This window comes from Lissotriton helveticus, chromosome 10, assembly GCF_964261635.1.
Source record: "Lissotriton helveticus chromosome 10, aLisHel1.1, whole genome shotgun sequence".
NCBI lineage: Eukaryota > Metazoa > Chordata > Amphibia > Caudata > Salamandridae > Lissotriton > Lissotriton helveticus.
In genome coordinates this window covers 896,698,546-896,720,962 of record NC_136071.1, presented here as the reverse complement: position 1 = coordinate 896,720,962, position 22,417 = coordinate 896,698,546, and the positions used below count along the sequence as shown (strand labels likewise).

The 22,417-nt window shown below is 42.9% G+C and overlaps 1 protein-coding gene across 1 annotated transcript in view; it reads left to right on the top strand.

Moving 5' to 3' along the window:
* Window positions 1-22,417, top strand: part of EGFR (epidermal growth factor receptor) — a 503,676-nt gene that overhangs the window by 458,108 nt on the left and 23,151 nt on the right. The window contains exons 22-26 of the mRNA XM_078663539.1: window positions 1,758-1,833; window positions 9,221-9,367; window positions 10,885-10,982; window positions 13,275-13,442; window positions 13,531-13,578. Of these exons, the coding sequence (XP_078519665.1) occupies window positions 1,758-1,833; window positions 9,221-9,367; window positions 10,885-10,982; window positions 13,275-13,442; window positions 13,531-13,578 (537 nt within the window). The remainder of the gene's footprint in view (window positions 1-1,757; window positions 1,834-9,220; window positions 9,368-10,884; window positions 10,983-13,274; window positions 13,443-13,530; window positions 13,579-22,417) is intronic.

Genomic DNA, 22,417 nt, shown 5'->3' with positions numbered 1-22,417 from the left:
ATTTTGTAAACAATTCTGAAATTATGCTCGTTGTTGGGAGGCTTGATTTTGGCTACATATATGTTAACACATATGAAAAGCCACTGGTAAATGTGCTGAGAGGCCCATACTTGACTATTCACACCTAAGTCATCTAAGTTGGTGACATATATAAGTACTTCAGAAGCTCAAGTCTGCCATAATAATTATCGATTGTGGTAAGACGATTGGAAGTAGTCTTAAATTAAATGGAAGCAATGACGTCTGATGCTTGTCATGAGCTAAAATCATCAATGCTGTTGCCCCCATTTATTCTTAGTTGTGACTCATCTTTACCAAATTTCCAAAACTGATATGATGCTCACTTCAGCTGCTATCTTGAAAGTTTTGGGATGATCCGTCAAGCGTGGGCAGAGAACCAGGTAGTGCTTGACAGTGCGTTTTCCCCATGGACCTTTAGACACGGCTACAGCCAGAACTGCTGAACGGAATTACACCAAATTTGGCAGGAAGGTGGGTGTTAGTCCAAGGAAGTGCCTTTTTGTTAAATGGTGGTAATTCGTTCAGTAGTTTTAGAGTTATTCAAAGAAATTTCTCGTTGTATATATAGGGACGCGGTGGATCCGCTACCACTCCCGATCTTGTGCTGAGATCTGATTGGCTGCCAACACTTCAAACCAGGAAGTGTTGGAAGCCATCTTGTGACTTGGTTGAACCGAATCGCACACAAAAGATTTAAAAAAAGAAAAGGGGGCAGGGTAGAAACACCCTGACACCCTAGGCCCCTTGAGGGGTGCCTAGGCCACCCGCAGTCCCGATGACTGCCCCCTCCCCGGGGCAATAAATAATAAATACTTCTGTTCTGTTAAAAAAAAATCCAGGCATTACAGACTAGGATCAGAAAGCAAACTCTTTGACAAAAAGAAGAAATATACTGACTTTTCTCACAATGTGCTGCAAGTGAAAAATTTAAAGTGGAAAAGGAGGAAGATAGAGCAATGACTTATTTTCAGTTACTCTTTGTTCTTTTACTTTATCTGAGAACAACTTATTTTGATGAACAAGATTTAAATAGAGGTTGCAGCTGCCTTGCCTCCCGGTATCTTTCTGTAATAGGTTTGATTCTTCTTGCTTTACGTAAAAAATATTCAGTCAAAAATGCAATCATGTCAGAGGATATACTGGCATAGTATACTGAAAGGAAAGTTGACTTAACGCTACAATCTGTAAAAAAATCTCCACTTCCCTATGGGTTTTTAGATTGATTTCTGAAAGAGGCAAAATAAGCTAAAACTATGCATAAGCGAAGTATGGAAGAGAAGATGTATGCCATGATTGAAATACTTCTCTTAACAAAGGCTGATGAAAAGTATGTGTTAAAACTAGAAAACTAAGAAATTAAGGAAAGTGCATATATATATATATAGAGGGCACCATCAAGCAAATCCGAAAGAAAAGCAAAGATTTGGATTACAGGTCTCAAAGCACTTTACTGAACCAAAAGCAAAATATACCATCTTTGTTGTTAATATTCGCTGTTTCGTTTACTTTGTGTATCTTTATCGACATTTATCATTTTCATTTGCTGCGTGTTTTTGTATGAATTAACAATCGATTATCAGCTGTGAATTCTGCAAATATTGATGAATTGGTTTCAGTTTTCTGGAGTAACCGGTAACAATCTTAAGAAATGTTTTCCATGTTTATAATTGGTTTTGTGCTCTCTATAATAGTTGGATTTTGCTTAATGGACCATATTTTATTGTTACTTTAATTAGGTGCCAATTAAATGGATGGCTTTAGAATCTATTCTACATCGGATTTATACACACCAAAGTGATGTCTGGAGTTATGGTAAGTCAACTAAAGCAGGTTTGCAGTTTTCAAATATATTATTCGCAACACTTACAATGTACATGTCCTCAAGGTATCTAAACTCCCAAAAAAACACACTTGCCCAACATGTTGCATTACACAGTAGATCTATTTTGGAATGCCAGTCCCCTCCCCAACCTATTATGAGTTGCTGAAAAAACCTGAGAATTGGGCTTGTCGGAAATGTAATACTTTAATAGTTTTTTGGCAGCACACTCTTCACAGAATTCCAGGAGTAGTCCTTTCATCTTATCTTAATCGGCTTAGGTAACAGGTTTATGGTGTGGTGCAGTTTTCTGTAAAACCTGTTTTTTCCAAAATAGTGTTCACTGTCAGGACACCTCCAATTAAATATCAGGGTAATTTTGGTGCCCCATACCACGGTGACAAGGCTGCTGAGTCCCCTGCCACCCTCAGAATCATGGCCGAGGAAAAGGCTCCCCCTGGCAGCAAACAAAGCACTATTGACAAGTACACCTGTCCGGGGACACTCTTTTCTCACTGGGGCATGCGGATAGGATTGTCCAAATCCAAACAATACTGCACTCCTGGCAACTATCACTTACTTGCGAGACATGCTTTCTGCTTAAATTGGAGCAGGTTGGCACTGATGTTACGTTGCTCTGCTAAAATCTTCAAAAAGGAGTGGATTACAGAAGCTGAAACTGAGGTCTCTGGGGTGGAAGACTCAGTTAACACCTTGCCATAGATGGTGACCAAACATACTGCTGTGCTCAAGGAGCTGGCTGTGAGAGTAGAGTACACGCAGGGCACTAACTTGAGGTTTGTGGTCTTTCCTGAGGAGTGTGAGGGTCCCTCGATGGAGCAATTTCTTTCCCAATGGCTTATTCTCTGAGGCCATGTAAGGCCCTGTCCTCTTGCTGCACTGACCAACGGGCCCACAGAACTTTGGAATGGCGCCCTCCTCCAAGGGTTCGGCCCAACCTCTTATTGCTAAGGTCTTAAATTATATGGACACAGACGCTATCCTCAAACATGCCCGCCTCCAAGACAAAATTATGTATCGAGAACGAGAAATGGTGACTGGGACCTATTATCCTCTCCCCTAGTTACTAAAAGCCAGAATCGATGTGTGTCTTTCTTTGCACAAGCGTCACTAACCAGTGCCATTCGTTCCATTTCCCAGTCCTTTTTGACCTTGAGAATTGCTTTCTTGTAAACTCGCCTGGTTTCCCTCACTTGATTTACATTATTTGAAAGTATTGCCAAGGCCAGCTGGGTTCTGAGGTCCCAGCATTCTCACATAACCCAAGCAAACCGCTATTTAGAGCATTTGTTCCCTTTTTTCCATTGTGTTTTAAAATAAATGGCCAGCAAGCTAAAAAAATTAGTATGGCAGTCAGCAATCTTGCTAAGATCACCCAAAGGTTCTAAAAGGCTGAGCATCAGTCTAGTACTGGCCTCCAAGTTTGTGTTGATAAGAGCTCACGTCTCCGGGTCCATTGCTACACGTGCCCATTTAAGGCACCTATTGTTATTGGTAGAATGGACCTCCCTAGTGGTGAGAGTAATATCAGTGGAATTTAGGCGTCTGGCCCAAGGAGAGATTAGGGTTAGCTCAAGGGGGTGGTGATCACTATCCATGGTAGACCCTACAACCATGTCAAAATGTTTCGGCCACAGTCTTAAATCTAACAAAAAATAGTCGATTCAACTTATATTAGTGGTCCGATTAAAAGTATTTGCTCCTGCCTTGTCAGAATTGGTTCGTCCGTTAGCAGCCCTCAAACCAAATTCAAGTGTTATTGCATTCATCTGGAGTTTGGTTTGAGACCAATTCTTGATGGGAGTAATATCCAAGGGGGGAATGTGCCATAGCTCCTCCTATCTTTACTTCCACACAAGTCCTCCAATCCCAACAGTTCAAAGCTGACGTTGAAGTCTCCTGTGACTTTTACTGGTAATAAATAATCTCTAGCATCTAAGAGGTTCTCCAACTCCTGGAGGGTAGAAGATGTACTTCCTGCTTTCGTCCCTCTGGCATACACATTAAAAAGATTTATCCCCAGCTCATCTTCAACGCTTATTTGGACCGCTAGAATGTCTGGCTGTTGGTCTTAAGTTCTTTAACAGAGCAGTGGAGATCAATTTTGATTAGAATTAGTAAACGCCCGCTTGAGCGCCCATATGTACCAGCGGTGGCAGAGCGATGGAATTTAATACACCTGGGTATGAAGATGGGAGACGGGCACCACATTGCTTGTAGAATACAGATGTCGTACCTTTCCACGTATTGGAACCAGTGGGCTAGTATGAGTTTTGGTCTCACCCCGGCAACATTCCATGACAGTAGAGAGTGTTTGGTCATGTGGTCTGTGTTATCTAAGAGTGCAGGAATACCACCCTCTCCCATACCTCCTCCCTGGGATCCCGACCCATGTTCCTTGGGACTACCTCCTTATTACGGCAACTGGTTGCAGTCAGATTGCCATCGCCAGGTAAAGTGACTAAAACCGTCGATGAGGGTGGGGTTAAGTCATCGGGGGAGATTGTTACAGGAATAAGTGGAGTTGGGGTATAAGGGAGTGAAATAGAGCCTGATGGGAAGGTTGGATGTACAAGTCAATCATTAACGTAAAGACTTCACCCAGGGGTTTGCTGACGAACCAGGCTATGGGTAGTTGGCAGTATTGGACGTATTACAGGGCGATATTTCATCTGTAACCCATAGAAGTGGAAGGATTGAACCTAGTTTCTAATGCAATTAAATCATGTGCAAGGTTCAAATTCCCAAAGAGCAGTTCTACACAATCTGTCATGAAATTAGTTCCATTAATCCTTTTGGCACTCCAGATGCCCTCCATAATTATTGATCGGCACCCCCTCATGTGGCGTATCCAAGAGATACTTTTGTTGATAAAGGAGTCTTCGTTTTCATGTCTCGTGGTAGGCGACAATCTAGGGACATTGGTCAGAAAGATACTCTTAGGGGGTCCTTGTGGTATGACTCGCCTACTAGATATATCTCGACAAACGTGTCAATAGGGGGAGGGATTGGTGGGCCACTAGGTGGCAACAGAACTGGAGTTTGACTGTGAGCTGTTTTAGAATAGGGTACTGTGTTCCTAGGCGTGTGGCAGAGGAATTCTTGCAGATTAAATTTGCAACAAAGCCTAAAGATGGGATAGTAGAACTATCAGGGGTAGTTGTATGGATCAAAGAATTCATGGGAAGCTGCTTGGGCAGTTGGGCTTCGATCTCACCTTTCTTAGTTAACAATTGAATTTGATCTGTTAGCTCTTGGACTGCCTTTTTAAACTATCTACCTCTGACCTCAGATCGGCTATAATCTTAAGTAGATCCTGGCCCTTTAGTACCTGGTCGCCTATAGCAGTCTCACATAATGACTGTGTTTGCGTGTCTCAGGACTCTTGGTCTGCTCTTGATTCATGTCTCCCATCATCTAGGCTACGAAGCTCACTTGGCCCCATCTCCACTATCACTGGGGATTCATGGATGGCCTGAAGCTGGAGGAACCTATTAGAGAGAGTTAGATCGGTGGTTAAAGTACTACCAACTGGAGCATTGTCTGGAACCCTGACTGGGAGTCCAGAGTCTAGCTCCCCCTCTCCCATATCTGCCTCTTCTACAGCAGCGTTGGATATGTTGGGTGCTAGTGAGTGGTCCGAAGAACAGTTTTTCGTGCTGCATGTTATGGGCTTTCTGAACATAGAAGGAAAACGTTTGGGCCTGCAGGACTTTGAACTACTGGAGTGGATTGGTGAGCATGATAGAAAATGGTTCAATGTTGTGTCGGCTGGCGGGGATTGAATATCTCCGCATTCAAAAAGAAGGTCATCTATACAATCAAGAATACAATTACCTCCTGCCGACTTGCGCGCTTTACTAGTTTTATTTGATTTTGATTTCGGTTGTGCCCCTCTGTCCCCGTTTCCAAAATCTCTGGACTTCCTTTTCCCCATGATGAATTGTGGGTTTTAATGCCTTACAAGTTTAATGATTTAGCCAGAGTTACTCCCCTAAATCCTTTGTAGTCTGTGGTTAGAGAAAGAGTTAATGCTAATATGCCCGACAAGCCGCCTAGGGAGTACACAGATCACAACTACAGTAATCAACAAGGAGCTACAGAACTGATCACAGGTACTATGCCCACACTATACCCACACAATATAAAAAACGGTTTTATGCTGCAAAAAATGAACAGGGCATGGGTCAAACACAGCACAAAAGCTGGCTGCAGGTGGCTACCAGCAACCCAGGAAGTTGAAAAACTATTAATAAATGACCCCTAAGTAATAGATTAGCCGAATGGGTCAAGTTCAGGAGCTCAACCGGTGTGGCGGCTATTAAGGACCAAGAACAGAGTCAAAAGGAAAATTCTAAGTCAGAGATGGAATCAAAGTAAAGAAGGTTTGAACTCACAGTTGGATGGCACACAAATCAAAGGGGTGGCCCTGCCCTGCCTCTTCCTGGCAATGAAGGGCAAGGACGGAGCTGCCGGTGTCTTCTTGCATGTCCGTGCAGCAAGTTGGCAATGGCGCTTTTGGTGCATCAGGCAGCCCCTCCCCCAACCAGAAGGGAGCCAAAGAGAAAGTTTTCTTAGGGCTTGGAGTCCCCCACTGCTCCTGCGGTGCTGCTGGAGCTGCCGGTGACTTCTTGCACGTACGTGCAGCGGGAAGGCTATGGCACTTTTAGCACGTCTGGCAGCTCCTCCCCCAAACAGGAGGGAGCCAAAGAGCAAGGCTTCTTGGGCTTGGAGTCCCCCACTTCTCCCCTGTTGCTGCTAGAGCTGCTGTGGTCTTCTTGCGTGTCTGCGCAGCGAGAAGGCGATGGTGCTTTTAGCGCGTTGGGCAGCCCCTCCCCCAACCAGGCGGGAGCCAAGGAGCAAGGCTTCTTGGGGCTTGGAGTCCCCCACTACTCCTGCAATGCTGCTGGAGCTGCCGGTATCTTCTTGAGCATTTGACTCCGTGAGCTGGGAGTACTTGTTCATCCTCCTTCGAGGCCTGAACTTCAGTCCTCGGTTTTTTTCCTATCTCAAGATGTTATACACCGATTTGAAGGTGACGGTGAGGGTGGCTGGTGCCAGATTAGACTTGTTTCAAATACAGCAGGAGACATGGCAGGGTTGCCCCGGTCTCCTCTGCTGTTTGCTCTTGCTTTTTGGAGCCTCTGGCAGTGTGGGTGAGGATGGACGTTCAGATACAAGGTTTCAAACGGGGAGATGGTCTCTCTGACGGAACAGCATTATATGATGGTGATGTTCTCTTATTTCTAACCAGATGACTCAGACCCCACATCCTGCAAATTATGCCTATATTTGGGGAAATTTCAGGCCTTTGCATTAACATATCTAAGTCTACTGTTTTCTTGACTGTTAATCACCCACATAACTTCGGATGGGTCAGGATTGTGGTGGGTTCAAATATCTGAGTGTCTTTATGCCCTCCAAGGTGGCATTAGCGTGGATATATAATTTGGAGCCTGTATTGGCTCGTCTGAGAGAGAATGTTTGTGTCTGGTTGGTTTTGACTTTGTCCTCAACTGGTAGATCGGCCATTTTTAAAATGGTGTCATTGCCCTGGTTTCTATACCAACTGTGGGATTTCCAGTTTGATATTCCTCTGCACTGGTTCCACAAATTGAATTCTATTCTCACTACCGTTCTCTGGGAGGGCAGGACCCCTAACATTGCCATCAGCAAATGTTTTCAATCCACTTACTGTGGGGGTATCGCTGCAGCGGATTTCAAATCATATTATCGCGCATCACATCTGCTGATCATCAATGACTGGCAGAACGACCTCCAGGGCGACCCCGCTTATGCCTCAGAGAAGGGGGCAATGGGGGACACCCCTACTATCTCATATCTCTATGTTGGGGGTAGCAGTGGCGATCTTCCTCTCAGTGACTAGAGTGGACCCGAATCAATGGCGATATCTCCGGACAGATGGGATGGTGGGGAGATTGATGGGGTGAACTCCGCTTTGGTGGTGCCACCCGCTACCACAAGTGACTGTCCTGTTAGGCTTTCAGAAATGGGATTTAATAGGGATCTCTACTCTTGGTGATATTATAAGTGGAATGGTCCTCAAGTCCTTTCAGACCCTTTGGGTAAAATACTAACCTCATCATAGTGTTCCATCATTTCCTTCAACTCTACCATGAGCTGACCCCTTACATTGCGGCCCTGACTGACCCCCAGAACGTAATCCATTGGAGAGCAAACTTATTATGGGTGATCTGAGTGACCACATGATTGATGTACCAGACACTTCTCTCCAATTGTCCTGATACCTTTAGCGCTCTCCGGAGGGCAGGGGAGGCTGATGTTGGGGTTCTGTAGAATGAGGATGGGACTGAGGGCACCTCAAGAGGTGACCATTGCAGCCGAACTTAGGTTGAATTAGCTTAAATACCTCCATGGGGTGTATTTCATGTGCCATTGATTATTGCAGAAGGGGGTGATTGCCTCCCCGACATGTCTTGGATGTAGTGCTGAGGCTGGAATTTGTTTTGCATACGGTTTGGGTTCAGAACAGCCCTGCATTGATACTGTTATGGTGCGAGATGACCCTTCCTGGGTGGGGTCCTGTCCTGGTTGGTTCCCACTAAGTGCTGTTTAAAATATTTGTCTTATCTGCAAACATATAGCTGTTGATATTGCAGTCATGCAGCAGACACACCAGCTATCTAAAATATAAATTATAAAGCAGGGTAGAGTCGATGAATGCTGCCAAACTACCCAACAAACCAGTTTGTGATCACCTATAATGGATCCTAACTACACTGCTCGGGTCCTTCCAGTTGAAATTGATTCAATACACTGCAGTACCATATAGCTAATTGCACAATTGACCAGGTCACAAATGAAAACGTGATGATAGCCCTGGTGAAAGTGGTGGAAAGTCTACCAAAGCAAAATACTGTTAACACCTTACTAAACAGTCATTCATAATTCATCAACCACAGCTATAAACACAGATCCAGTCGCCATTCTACGTCCACATCCTGCTTGTGATGCCTTCAACAAACTTTTGCTTTATATGTGATTTGTAGTTGTGAGGTAACAGGCTTCCCTTATAGTTTAGATAAGTAAGGGCTGACAGAAATGGGTATGAAATTGGGTGGATCATTCCCGATAGACAGATGATTGCTCTCTCGATTATATCAGGGACACTAAATCAATTTCCTCTATTAGAAAGACCCCCTTTTATAGATTTTAGTCTTGCCAGGTCAAGTACCTAGTATCTTTTACAAATCTTAGGCTCTTAAAATGCAATCTTATTGATCCTTTGCAGTTCAAATATCATGTGGGCATGCGGTTTTGTTTGATAACGTGGATGTAATTTCCTATCTTGCATGCTCTTTCTGCTCTCTCCCACAGGTGTAACAGTTTGGGAGTTGATGACTTTTGGCTTAAAACCTTATGATTCAATTCCTGCAAGCGAGATTTCTAATGTTTTGGAAAAAGGAGAACGCCTGCCACAGCCTCCCATCTGCACTATTGATGTGTATATGATCATGGTCAAATGTAAGTATTTGTTGATTATCATATACTTATTTTGCAGTTGCTACTCAACCAGGAAGTTTAATGCGCTGTACAAAACAACATTTATGATGCTTGCATCTCTCACAGGGAACAGATGAACACAATAAAGCACTTGAAATGTTACAGAAGAGCTATAACGCACGGTCAGCAAAGCTATTTGGGTACAAAGATATAAAGTGGGAAGAAGAGAGGGGAATAATACAACCGGAAATAGAATCAAGGATGAAGTTGTGGGGTGACAATAGTGAGAGTAGTAGATGAACATAAAAGTGTAGACAGCTCGAATGTAGTAGAAGATGAGGAGCGAATTTAAGAGAGGACAAGGGGGAATTATCGCATCGAAAAATAAAGGGTCGAGGGAAGTAGGGGACAACATTCTGTTAAAATATAGTCATAATATGTGCAAAGAATGTTGCATCTTTTGCTTTGCAGAGGGCATGTTTGTAACACATAACTATTCATAATCGCTTTCTGTAATTCCTGCCATGCTTTGAACATCAGGAGATACATGAGATGCCCCAAACAATAATGCTAATAAATTTTATCCAATTGGAGTGACCCTCCTGCTCATTCAAAAACCATCATATGACAAGGAGTCCCAGCACCTATACTTAAAGTACCTAGTAGGGATTCTTGTCAATTAGCTTTGGGGCACTCAGGCGTTGAGGTCCTCGGCCACATGATGACAGGCCCTGAAGGCCCGTCTAAAGGCTTTGGTGCCCTCTGCCAAGTACAATAAACAGCTGTGGCCCAGGCTCCTGCTCACACAGTTTGGCAGGGGCTCCAATGTAGTCAGACACAGTTAATGCCATTGTGTATCGGTCTTATCCATGGACCTCACTTAGAGGTCACCAAGGGTCACTGCTGTGACCCCTGGCATGGCCCTTGTGACCCTTGTGACTGCCTTTACGACCCCTAGCGTCAGCAGTGGCAAAACCAGTTGTAGGAACAGAAGCAGCCCGTCCTTATGGATGTCGGTGGGGGCTTCACTTACCTCTTTTCTTGTCAATTTTTTATTATACTAATGGTGAATAATATTACGGTAGTCGCTATTAGTTTAATAAACAATAGAGTGTAAATAGCGGGAATATGACTTCCTCTGGCAGCTGAGGTAAGTAACAAAAATGCTTTTAAATGTATGCATGTTCTGTTTATGTTTGCAGTTTTGAATGTGTTTATGTAAGAGAGAGTGGGTGTATGTGTGAATGTGTGTAGGCAGAGTGTATGTGTATGTATAAACATGTGTATGTAAGTGAAAGTGAAATTCAAGAGGCATGTGAAGTCACTTTCCCTGTCCCTGACATTAGGGTGAATTGACGACCATGGTCTCATCAAAGAAGAATCATTTATCTAATCAGGTGGAATGCATAATGAGGTGACTAGTACTTAGATGATGTTTTCTTAGTCTGGACCACAGTGATACATGTTCCTCACTATCAGATTATTTTTATAAATCTACTTCCTCGTATGTGTTGTTCATTGTCTTATTATCTTTTCAGGCTGGATGATTGACGCAGACAGCCGTCCCAAATTCCGTGAGCTGACTGCTGAATTCACCAAAATGGCTCGAGACCCCCCGCGCTATTTAGTCATACAGGTACATGTGATATAGTTAACTTTGTCAGGCGAAACCATGTAAGTAAACCAAGTACATATGTGTGATGAGGAAAGTTAACTAGGTTATGCAGAATCCGATTTAAGATAATTGACACTGTAAATATTTTCGATACATCTTCGCATAAACCCTTCACCAGTAAGAAAGAATACGTTTCCAACATCAATGGAATTTAGACCGTGAAAAAGTATGTAAATGGCACTTTTTGAAAGAAAAATTATTCCATGAATTAGTGTCCACCTAGTAGTTAATATAATTCCTTTTGTTAATTTCATCCTGAAAAATTTGTGTATGCAATTTCGATGAAATGGTGCTCTGTGCTTTTGTTTTCTATGAAATCATATATAATCCATAGGCTTGCCTTCCTCAGACTCGCTCATTACCTCTGCATTACATTAAAAAATACAGATAATTGTGTTTTGCCACCCAACCCCATTTGCCATCTCTTCTGTCTTCCACCCAGTTATTACAGAAAAATAAATACCTTCTATCCTGAAGACCAAATAAAAACTTCTTTGGCGGAATGCTCCACCTCCATGCTCAAATAAACATACAAAAGCTCCCTGTTAGCATCACCTTCACCCATGATAGTAGCCTTCCCTTCCTGGTCTCAACATTTGAAAAAAATTCTATACCAACATCAAGCTACCCTCCTCCTACCATTCCAGATATTTAAACAAGCATTCGCAATGCAAAGCGGTCTCACCTTTGGGACCTTATATGTATTTAGCTAAGCAGGACATTAGACTGAGTGCTTAAACATCTACTGTTCTTTAACATGGAGAGAAAGTAAGCACCAAACTGTGTGACTCGCCAGGTATGGGAACACATGGAGAGAAATAGTGCCTTTCAGCAGAAAATGGTATAGTCCAAAGCTCTGCTTTTAATATAAAATCAGGGCCTTCGGTGGTCATATCAATGAAAATACAAGATTTGAAAAAAATATTGTCTACGGGTGCTCGTGGAAGACAATTTCTATAGACCGGAATCTAGAGAATGCTGAATTGATTCTGATAATTTACTGACCTCTGCTTGTCATTTTCTATCAAGACAGTTAAATAGAGGCAGTTGCCAGAAATTTTTTAAAAAGAAAGTCCCTCAGCAGAAAGCAATTCAGGTATTTTACTGACCTCTACTGGTCGTTTTCTATCAAGGCATATATATAGAGGCAGTTGAACAGATAAAAAAGTCCATAAGCGGAAGCAGATAAGTCCTAGGGCTGATCTCCAGAGCCCACAAAGTACATACATATATAAGTATATACTAAAGTATATACAAGAGGTCTTGAATGCTCAGCCCAAAAAATGTAATACCTGCCATGGAGCAATGAGTTTTCATAGGAGGTAGAAATTAATATGAAGCTAAGGTTGAGCGAAGTACTTGTTGGTCTGTGAAGTTAATTTTGCAGAGCTCAAGAGAGTGTTGCTAGCATTGATTCTCTGAAGTCAAATAAGATCCTTTTAATTATACAGAATTTTGTGGAGGATTTAGCCCTATATAAAGATTACAGGCGTATTCAGTTTTCAGTTTCTGGAATGGAACAAAACACGTTACCTGTTCCATCACACTGCCATAAAACCATTCAGGGATCAGAAACACCTTACCTCTCCATAGAACAAATCCATTGCTTCCTAAAAGCACGTCATTACTTCAGTATTTAATGGCAGACCCATTAACTCTAAGAAATCATGTGACAGGCATTACCCAGGGCAACCAAAGTCAGTAAACTCTCTTTCTCCAAACCCAGCTCCTGCCACATTGCAGCATAGATGGTCTACATCAGTTGATCAGCCTATATATCTCTTACCCCCACTTGTCTTTTCAGTAATAAGACCGAGATTTGCCATCCTCTTTGGCAAATGTCATAAAAGGGACTTATTTCAAAAAGTGATATATTGTCTTTTGAAAAGTATTATTACTTTTACGGACTTGGCGCTGTCGATTCTTTCCATGCATCTTCTCTGAATGCCAGTTGCACTCAGTCGATGTTGCAAATACAGAATTTGCTCACACTCGCTATCCCTAACGCTACTGTTTCGATTTAAGTTTAATATTGTTATTAGGATTTCTTTTTCTAGCTATTGGCACTCATTGTATTCAGGAAATTAAGCATTTGGACAAAAACAAGAATAACTGGGGTGTTCGAAGACGTAGAGATAGGCCATAATTTGCCTGAAAATGATATTTCCTGAGTGACAAAATAAGAAATATGATTGATATATTGACAGCTTTCCAGTGATTTCTTACCATAGGCTGTAAATATTTATTTACCAGAATGACGAGAGGATGCAACTACCCAGCCCAGCAGACACCAAGTTTTATCGCACTTTGATGGAGGAGGGAGAAATAGGCGAAGTGGTTGACGCTGAGGAGTATCTGGTACCACACCAGGGCTTTTTCAACAGTCCGGCCACATCCCGCACTCCACTATTGAACTCAGTGGTAAGTTAATTTCAGACTGTTCCACACAATCACACTTACACAAACCCAACACACGCTTTGGGCCTAACTTGCTTTTCATGTGTTACAGAGTACCACCAGTAATACTTCAGACATCCCCTTCATCAACAGAAACGGAGTAAGTACATTTTTGTCTTTCGGAAAGTGGTGATGCTGTTAGAGGTCAAGGCCTGACTGTGTCTTATTTGGGTGCTGTCGATACAGATTGTGCTAAAATTGAGATATAATTCACACTTGAGGCATGCCCTTTATATTTAATGCTGTACTTTGTTGAGCAATTGTACAAAAAAAGCATACATTTTTATTATGATATGCAATTCCACTGTATTGTATTTACAACATATCTTACCAACATATTTCATTCATTACCTTTCTGCATATCAGTACGCAATATGATGTATATTGTTTCAATATTTTCTTTGTTTGTTTAGAGAAATTAGTAGACACATCCCTTTGGTAAATAAAAGGCTTCCGTAAGTCTGCAAAGGTAAAAAAAATTAAGCAATCTCTTCTTACTGCAGTCACCTTTCCAGGTTTCGGTTACATCTCTATTTAGATGTTATGAAGCTCTCACCAGATACCAAAGGCGTGCCTGGATAAAAACAAGCATGTGCAATGCAATAGGTCTCACATTTGCAAGAGTTTAAGCTATTGGCATTGTAAATGACAATGCATTTTATTGATATGTTTTGATAATTAACACACAAATAAAAACCATTGTCATTTACGATGCCAATAGCTCAAACTGTTGTAAATGAGAGACTTATTTCATTTCAAAGAAACGGCCACCATTGTCCCTAAATGTTGCAGTAAAGCATGTCATGCCAGCAGACGGAGAAAATACTGCTTACAGACTAAATAAGACATACTGAGTAACAAGAGAAGTAAAAGGGCCAGTCCTCATGGGAGGTTACAAATAAAGACATGGCGGTACTAAGGAGTGTCTAACAAGCCTATTAATGAATCAGAGGGCAACATTTACTAAGGGCATTGACACAAACCAATGACAAATATGGGCGGAGAGTGGGAGGGGCTTCAAATCTATACTCTAATACAGCATGCCTCGTAGAGCAGCACATGCGCTGCCCAGGCTCGACCTAACAAAGCAATTTAACACGAAATCGGCCAGTAAAGTTGGGGCATTGATCCCACCAGGTAGATTAAGAACAGCCCACTCCTCCCTGTTCTGATATCCCCCATCATCGCGGCCATAAAACACTCCAACCACATGTCTACCGTCTGATGAACTCTGCTTCTTTAATGGAAAGACTGAAGCCACAAAAGGATGAGACTGTACTGCATGCCATGCACTTTACAAGGCTTCCCTCCACCGATAAAGGCCTAATTACATTTGGAGGATTGAAATTAATGCATGTTTTTATGCATTAATTTCACTCTGCCTAGTTATGAGGGGTTTGGTTTTCTGCATCCAGTTTTACCAGGTTATGGGAAGATGTGGCCTGATTTTTCCGGCTGTTGCATGTGCTTTGCCTGCAGCAGCCAACTTCATTCAGCACTTTATTTTCATACAATGCCCCCTCCCCCTATTCACCACACCCCACTCACAGGCCTGTGCACATGTTTACCAGCTGCTCAGAGCAGGTGTTAAATGTAAACATTAAAACTTAATGGAAGGGCACATTTTGTTTGTTTTTGTGACTGGAAATTCAGTTCCACAGTCCCACATGGTGAGTTACCCTTCCCTGAGGTTCTACTCGTACTTGCACAATACTGGGGCGATGTCACCATGCATGTCATTTTAAAATCGCCCACAGCACTTGCAACTCGCAATCAGGGCAATAGAAGGCGCCTTTAGTGAAGCACAACAGCTATAGGAATCGCAGTAAAGATGTGTGTTAGACCTGGTACCATTGGCGTGAGTCTCCCTTCCATTTTTTACTGAATGCCTCCTCTGTTTTTAATATGTTTTGCTCGTTTAGATGCTTTTGGCACTGGGCCACTGCTATTCAATGCCACAGTGCAAGTGCCCATGTGCTAAATTGATGTTTTGATTAGTGACTCCATGATTGACTTATTTGATTTACTGTCAGACCCTCTTATCATGCACTGCGTGTGCCCGGGGCTTGTAAATCAAATGCTGCTGGTGGGCTTGCAGCACAGATTGTGCCACCCACCGACGCAGCCCGTAAAGTGTAACTCGGGCCTGCCACTGCAGAACCCGTACGAAGTCTGGGACTGCTGTGTCGACTAGGCGAGTGCACCCACTCGCCAGTCTTTAAACCTTCCCTTTTCTTCATAACAGTCACCCCTGCGGTAGGCCTACGGGCCGGGTGCTTTGCATGTAAAAGGTAAGACATGCCCTGATGTGCGTGGCATGACCTGATGACCTGATAGTGAATTACAACCAATTTTGCTTTTCACTATTGTAAGGCTACCTGTCCCCATAGGCCAGAACAGGTAGTTTGATTATAACTTCTTATAATCCTAGCTGACCCGGGGGGCGAGGTAGAGATTCGAGTTTAGTATGCCTGAACTCAGAATGATAAAATGCATCTTTTAGCAAAGTTGGTATCTGTGTTTGAAAATACCACTTTTAGTAAGTTAGTGTTTTCTTTCCTAACATTCCAGCCTGCCTCTGCTAGTGTGTGTATTGTGTGTCTGGTTTTGTGAGTGACAGGGTCTGAGGGGGCTCCAGGAGACAGGGTGAGTCAGCACTAGGCTGAATAGGCTGATCTACCTGAGGTGTGGTGGGAGGAGTAGCGCCGGGGCCTGTATAGAGCTGTGCCTGCCTTCCTCAATGCTGGCTCCACCTCATGTGGTGCGTCTGATGACCCTGGCCTACTCTGACAAAGGAAGAAATCGTGAATTGGCAGAATGCACCCAGAACTGGTTTGGACTATGTAAGGACCCTCTGCCTTCAGAGGACTAAGGATTTCTGAGTATAAATATGGGGACCCAGACCCCAAGAAGTTAGATCACTTCTTGGAACACAAGACAAACCTTTGCCGAGGAGAAGAACTGAAGGAAGCTGCAGGAGTTGTTTTGGCCTGCAGTGGTGTTTTCATTGCCGAGGAAAGGAGAAGGAACGTTTACAGAACTTTCATCATCTTGCACAATATTTCTCCAAGGGCTTGAACTGAGCTTGTTTCCTGTCTTAAGTCTCAGGGATACAAAAGACTTCACCCCTTCTGTTTGCTTGCTTCTGGAAATTGCTGTTTCAATCGCTACGGAAGGAATCTACAACACCAACGCCAGCGAACTTCACCACAATCTGCATCGAAGTCGTGAGTGCTGCTCCGACTTGTACACGTAGACCGATGCCTGTTGCTTTGCCATATCAACTCCGTAACCAACATCATCACGGAGCCGATCCTCGACGAAGGTGGCCAAGAACTCATCAACACCGTGACATCGTAAGAAACTGTGGTTTTGGTGTCATCGTAACGTCACCGCCTCTCCGATCAGGAACTGATGCCTCCCCTGCCTGCACAAGCATCCAGGACACTGACGCATTATCGCCTCCGAAGCAAAAAACTAACAACGCTGCAACGTGCAAACGACACTGCATCTCCCGATGCCGTGAGCTGTCTTTGTTTTCGCTTTCCAAGATACTGGTCTGTAGGAGTCTGTTTTGACTCAGGCAAAACAGACCCCTACAGACCAGTAGGGGTTTGTTTTGCTGCCCACCTCGGGGTCGGTCCAGTACTTTGGAACCTCTTTGACCTCTACGTCGTGATAACTTCCATTGGGGTTATCTGTTGCTAAAGACTGATTAAATGAAGGACCTATTTTTAAATTACTTCTACCATTGTGAAGTATTAATTGTGATTACCGTATTGTGGATTTTTGCCATTTGTGGTCTTGCGATAAGTCTATATAAAGAATCCTTATTTCCATACAACCCAGTGTGGTGTTCATTTGTAGTGTTTTCACTGTATTACGGTATGTGTTGACAATTGCTTAACACACTGCCTCTGAGATAAGCCAGTCTGCTCGTGCCAAGCTACCAAGGGGGTGAGCAGGGGTTATCCAGTGGTTTAATCCCCTTTCCCTGACTTAGACGCAAGGTTCCCTATTTGGACAAAGGTGTATACCATTGCCAACTGGAGACCCCCAGTTCTAACAAAGTGACATACACATTATGCCATGTTAATATAAGATGGAAGTTCCACTTTATAAGGAGAGCCTTATTTTGGAATGTAAAGTCGAAGTGTGCATTGAGATTGCACATTAGTATAAAATAGATACGTTTAAGTAGACTCCACAAAGCATGTGCCCATATGGGGAGAAAAGCACAAATCAGTCTTGACCACTTTAATTGTCTAGCATGGAATATTTCAATCAATCAATTGATATTAGTTTTATAACGCCGTTGGTAGAAACAGCTATTAAAATACACATTTACATAGCACACTCATAAATATGTAAAAATATAATTCCAAACTTCTGTGCATCTTGAGCATCATCGAAAAATGTGTGACTTCTTTCAATGTCAAACATTTAAAGACACATTTAATGTTAAGTGCCTTTCCTTAGAGCCCTTGTGTAATTTAACAAATTTAAGAGAGCTCGGGCACATTGTCGAATCGCAGAAGAACCTAAATCATGTTTTACATACTTAAGCCCTAGTTCGGTATAAAAGTTAAACAAAAGCCCATTACAGTTATAAAGGACAAGCCATCATGCAAACCTCAGGAGAACAGTTTTTACAGGTTCTACTCCTCGACAATGACAGCAGACCCAAAATGGAACCTTGTTAAAAAGTGTTCTGAATTTGTGGTGTCAACAATCGACAAATAATTGTCAGTCACTGGAAATATTAAATCTGTAGATGAGCGTGCAGGATGACTTTAGCTAGGTATTTAAATTCTCTTGAGGTGATCATTCATGAAAAATTAAGTGTTTAATCCAGCACTTGTGAGGATGCTTTTAGGCGATGGATTTTCAAGAAAGTTAACCACTGCATTCGACGTGAATCAGCTTAATGGGAAATGTATTTGACACCTGCTTTAGTAAATGTGTAAATATAGAACAATAATTTGAGTATTAAAGCTTGTGCGTTTGCATGGTCGCGGAAGCTTGTGACTCTCCAAGTATGCACAGCACAAGAATTGTTTATTGTGACGGTTGTCGACTGTCTCCTATTGTTGCCTACCTTTTTTCTCTTTCCCACTTCCCTGAACCCTACCTAACCTTACCACCCACCTGAACCCACAGGTCTGCAATCGGGTGGGGCACAGATATTATGTGAGGTGGTGGCGTATGGTGTGTGACTCCAACTCATCCTAGCTAATCCCTTCGGAGGAGTGGGGAGGTGGTGATGGGAGTGTGGTGTGAGTTAAAGGTCTGGCTTAACTTCTCGACAGCTGCCTGCAGTTTGGGCTGGCCACATTCACTGCTCCAGAAGACAACAATAAGGTGAAGCTTGAGGTGCTGTTATGGCTTCTTCCTACCTAGCAGCTGAATAACAGCGTCTGCTGTACATTGCTGCATAGGAACCCCCATTCAAGAGAGCCCTTGGAGTTGGGAGGACTGCAAATCCTTTAGAAGCGGGAATTCCTGGTGAGCCTATATAACTGGTTGAGTTTGCCAGATAATGGTCAAGCTTTGGTGCATTTTGTGTTAGTGCCGAAAGTCAAACCTGAATAGCTTGTATGGTGCTGGTTGTAGCAGCTTGAGTCTGGACTTGACTCCATTGGGGGGAGTGACTACTGCTGGACTGGGTTTGGACCTTTTGCGTCAGTATTAGAGATACTAAGAGTAAATAACTAATTGAAGTCTGTAAAAGAAGGATTTAATAAAAAAGAAAAATGACCAATCACATAGTAATCCTCAACTGAACCTACAGTTAATAATTACTCACAACTATCAGTGCCTGGGTAAATTACTAGAGAGAAAGCCGAGGGAGGTAAGCACTTTTTCTTGGCTCATACCGTGTCATCCTTGTCATCCCTGCAAGTGCACTGGTGCATATGTTTTGGGAGGGAGAGAGATCCCCTCCAGTTTATAAACAGTTAAGGCTGGCTTTAACATGAGCAATGGCTTCCCACTTTTGGTTCGTGCATTCTCACACAACTCGAGGCATTGAAACTATGAAAACATTTCAAGATCATAAAGCCCAAAATGTTTAAAGTGCTTCTATGTGAAGCATTCCCGAGGCCCGAAGACAGTCAGCTTCCAGAGAGAACAAACGCTCTCTGGCATCATACACGAAAAGTAGAGTTGACAGAATGAGCTCCAGTCATGGGTTTTGTAGAAACATGCAAAAAGATTCTAGCTTTTCTCTAAGGAGTGCAAAACATAAACATTCTCTCTGCTTGTCATTGTAAGTTATTAAAATAGAATAAACATTCTCTCTGCTTGTTATTGTAACTTATTCAAATGGAGCAGAAGATAGAAAAGCAACGTTCGGCGCACTGGTGCATAGAGTATGCGAGTGGTGGAGCTTGAGTATGGCAGAGCCACCGGAACACGATTGCCTCTGCCTTCTTTTCATCATCCCAGGTCGGATGAAGGAGGTCACCCTGCCGTATAGGGCTCTCCTGCAGAGAAAGTGATTTGATCTTGCAGAGCTCTACACACATTGGGACATAGACGAAGGTGTCCTGGAAAGCTCACTTCAAACTTATTCAATTTTACTACCTTCATCAGACTTACCTTACCCCTTGGCACATACATGTCATGTTGCCTGTGGTGGGTCGAAGTGCACTCAATGTGCTGCTGAGGATGCTGGCTTTTTATACATGGTGTGGTCTTTTCCCTTATTGATACCATACTGGACGTTGGTCTTCCAGGTTGTTTGTGGTGTCAGTGATTGAGAACTTGTGCTTAGTCCCCAGCTATTTCTACTGGGCCTTCATGACCGTACCATGGCTTGGAAGGCTATGAAAAGATTTCTGGACGTGGCCCTGATTCTTGCTCCTAACAATGAGCTGGAAATTGGCTCTGGAGCCGGATAGCTGTAGATGGGGTTGTAGTTGGCGAGTTGGGCAGAGTGTGAAAGGGTGACACTTTGCAGGGAAGAGGCCAGAGGAGTGCGAAAGGTGCTTATCCTGCCTGCATGGACGCCATAATGATAGTCTGTCCTTGAGTGAGCTTTGATGGTCAGATTATTTATGACAACTCAGTCTTGGAAGTCTCTTCACCCTCTGCTGACTCATAATTCACGGCACAGGGTGTTCACTGTGGAAGGCGTATGGCTTCTGTGACGGTTGCGGCATAGAATGTTTGAATATGCCATAGTGTATCTAGGACCGGATGGACACCTGGGTGACTATGATGGTGGATAGTGTTTTGGTTTTTTATAACGTCAGAATCCTCTTGTGGTCTTATGTTCTTCTATATTGGTAGTAATGGTTCCAACACTGCTGGCCCCTCCACTTGCTAATGATATTGCCTCCATGTGCAATGCTTGCCAATGTTGTTGTTTTATTGTTTTATTCTTATTTAGTACGCTGTTGTTCTAATGAAAAATGAATGCAAGTATTTTCAAAAAGAAAGAAAAGCAACAGTCTGCTTTCTTTGCTTTGAACAGCTGCTTCAATTATTCTCTGTGACTTAACAGCCTTTCACCTTGGCTGCTGGCCCTGGCATTGTGATGCAAACACAAGGAGATGATGAATGGAGAGCTGAAACTTTTCAGAAACTCACCCCCAGTTACAGATCTGGGTTGAATCCCTCATCGTTCTTTAGCTCACTTCGCACCTCAGTTCAGACCCAGCCATATGCAAATCAGTCTTGACCCTGTGCCTAACGGGAACAGTCCAGCCCAAACTGCCAAGCTAGGTCTTCCTTGGACCGGAAACAAGCATCCTGGGACGAGTTTCGTGGTAACACCCCTCATCAACTAGGCTGGCTTGAATCCAGTGGCAAAGTGAGCTTGGGACCCAGGTCTGTGTATACCATGCCAATTTAGGGCATACAAAGCTAACACAAGGAGATGATGGCTGGATGGCATTGTGATGTCAGAACGCAACTGTAATGACTTACAATAGTTGAGTTCTGACGTATTTTCTTTATAATCAGTGACTAAGTACATCACAAGTAGTCGATTGTAAAGAAATTAGAGACTGACATTTATACAGGGATTACAGAATGCCATGTATTATATTAATAAAATGCATGTTCTAGCTAAAGGCTTGTTATTTAAAATTCGTTGCTAGTAAAACAGCCGCATCAGTTCATTGTTTTTCATTTTAACATTTTTATTGCAAGCATATGAGGCCATGTTTAGGTAGTTAGGTGTTTTCCTTTTATTTCTATATATTTTGTGGCATATGCTTGTGGTAAAAAATAAGAAAAAGTTAAACCAACACACCATCTTATCAACACTTGTTATTGTTGTTATTGTTATTTTTGATTTGTAGCGCGCCCAATCACCTGCAGGCCTCTAGGCCTATTGGCTTTGCCAATGCATTTTTAGCAGCTCTTCTCCAGCAATGACCCTCCTAAATGATATGCAATACTTATGACCTAAAAGCATTTTCAGTGAAAGCAATGGTAAACAACTTAGGGATAAAACCTCACAATTGCATTCTTCCTTTCAGAGCCCATTATTGACATGCTCAACCCAGCATTTTGCAGGGCTCAGATAACTTATTTCGTTTTCATCGGATAAATGTATAGCAATGTTCATACTAATATTAAGATGATCATTTGCTCCAAAGATGCCATCATTTTCCAGGACCGCCAGGTGCAGGTAAGCGCTGTGGGGGGAGTTGACAGAAGACGAGGGGGAATTAAATTTACAAAAATGAAAACCACTCAACTTGTGTTCACTGCATCACCGACTAGGTGATGCGGCAAGCACAAGATAAGTGTTTTGCTTTTTTTAATTTAATTTTTCCTCGTTGTCGTCTGTCGACTCTTTCCACTGCGCATCACCGCGCTTACCTGCAATGGCTGCCCCTGTCCTTTTCTCTGTTCTCTTCACCTTCGACAGTGGCGAATGTCCTCCAAATCTCTACCTGCAACTTAAATTGGTCACAGAAGAAGCA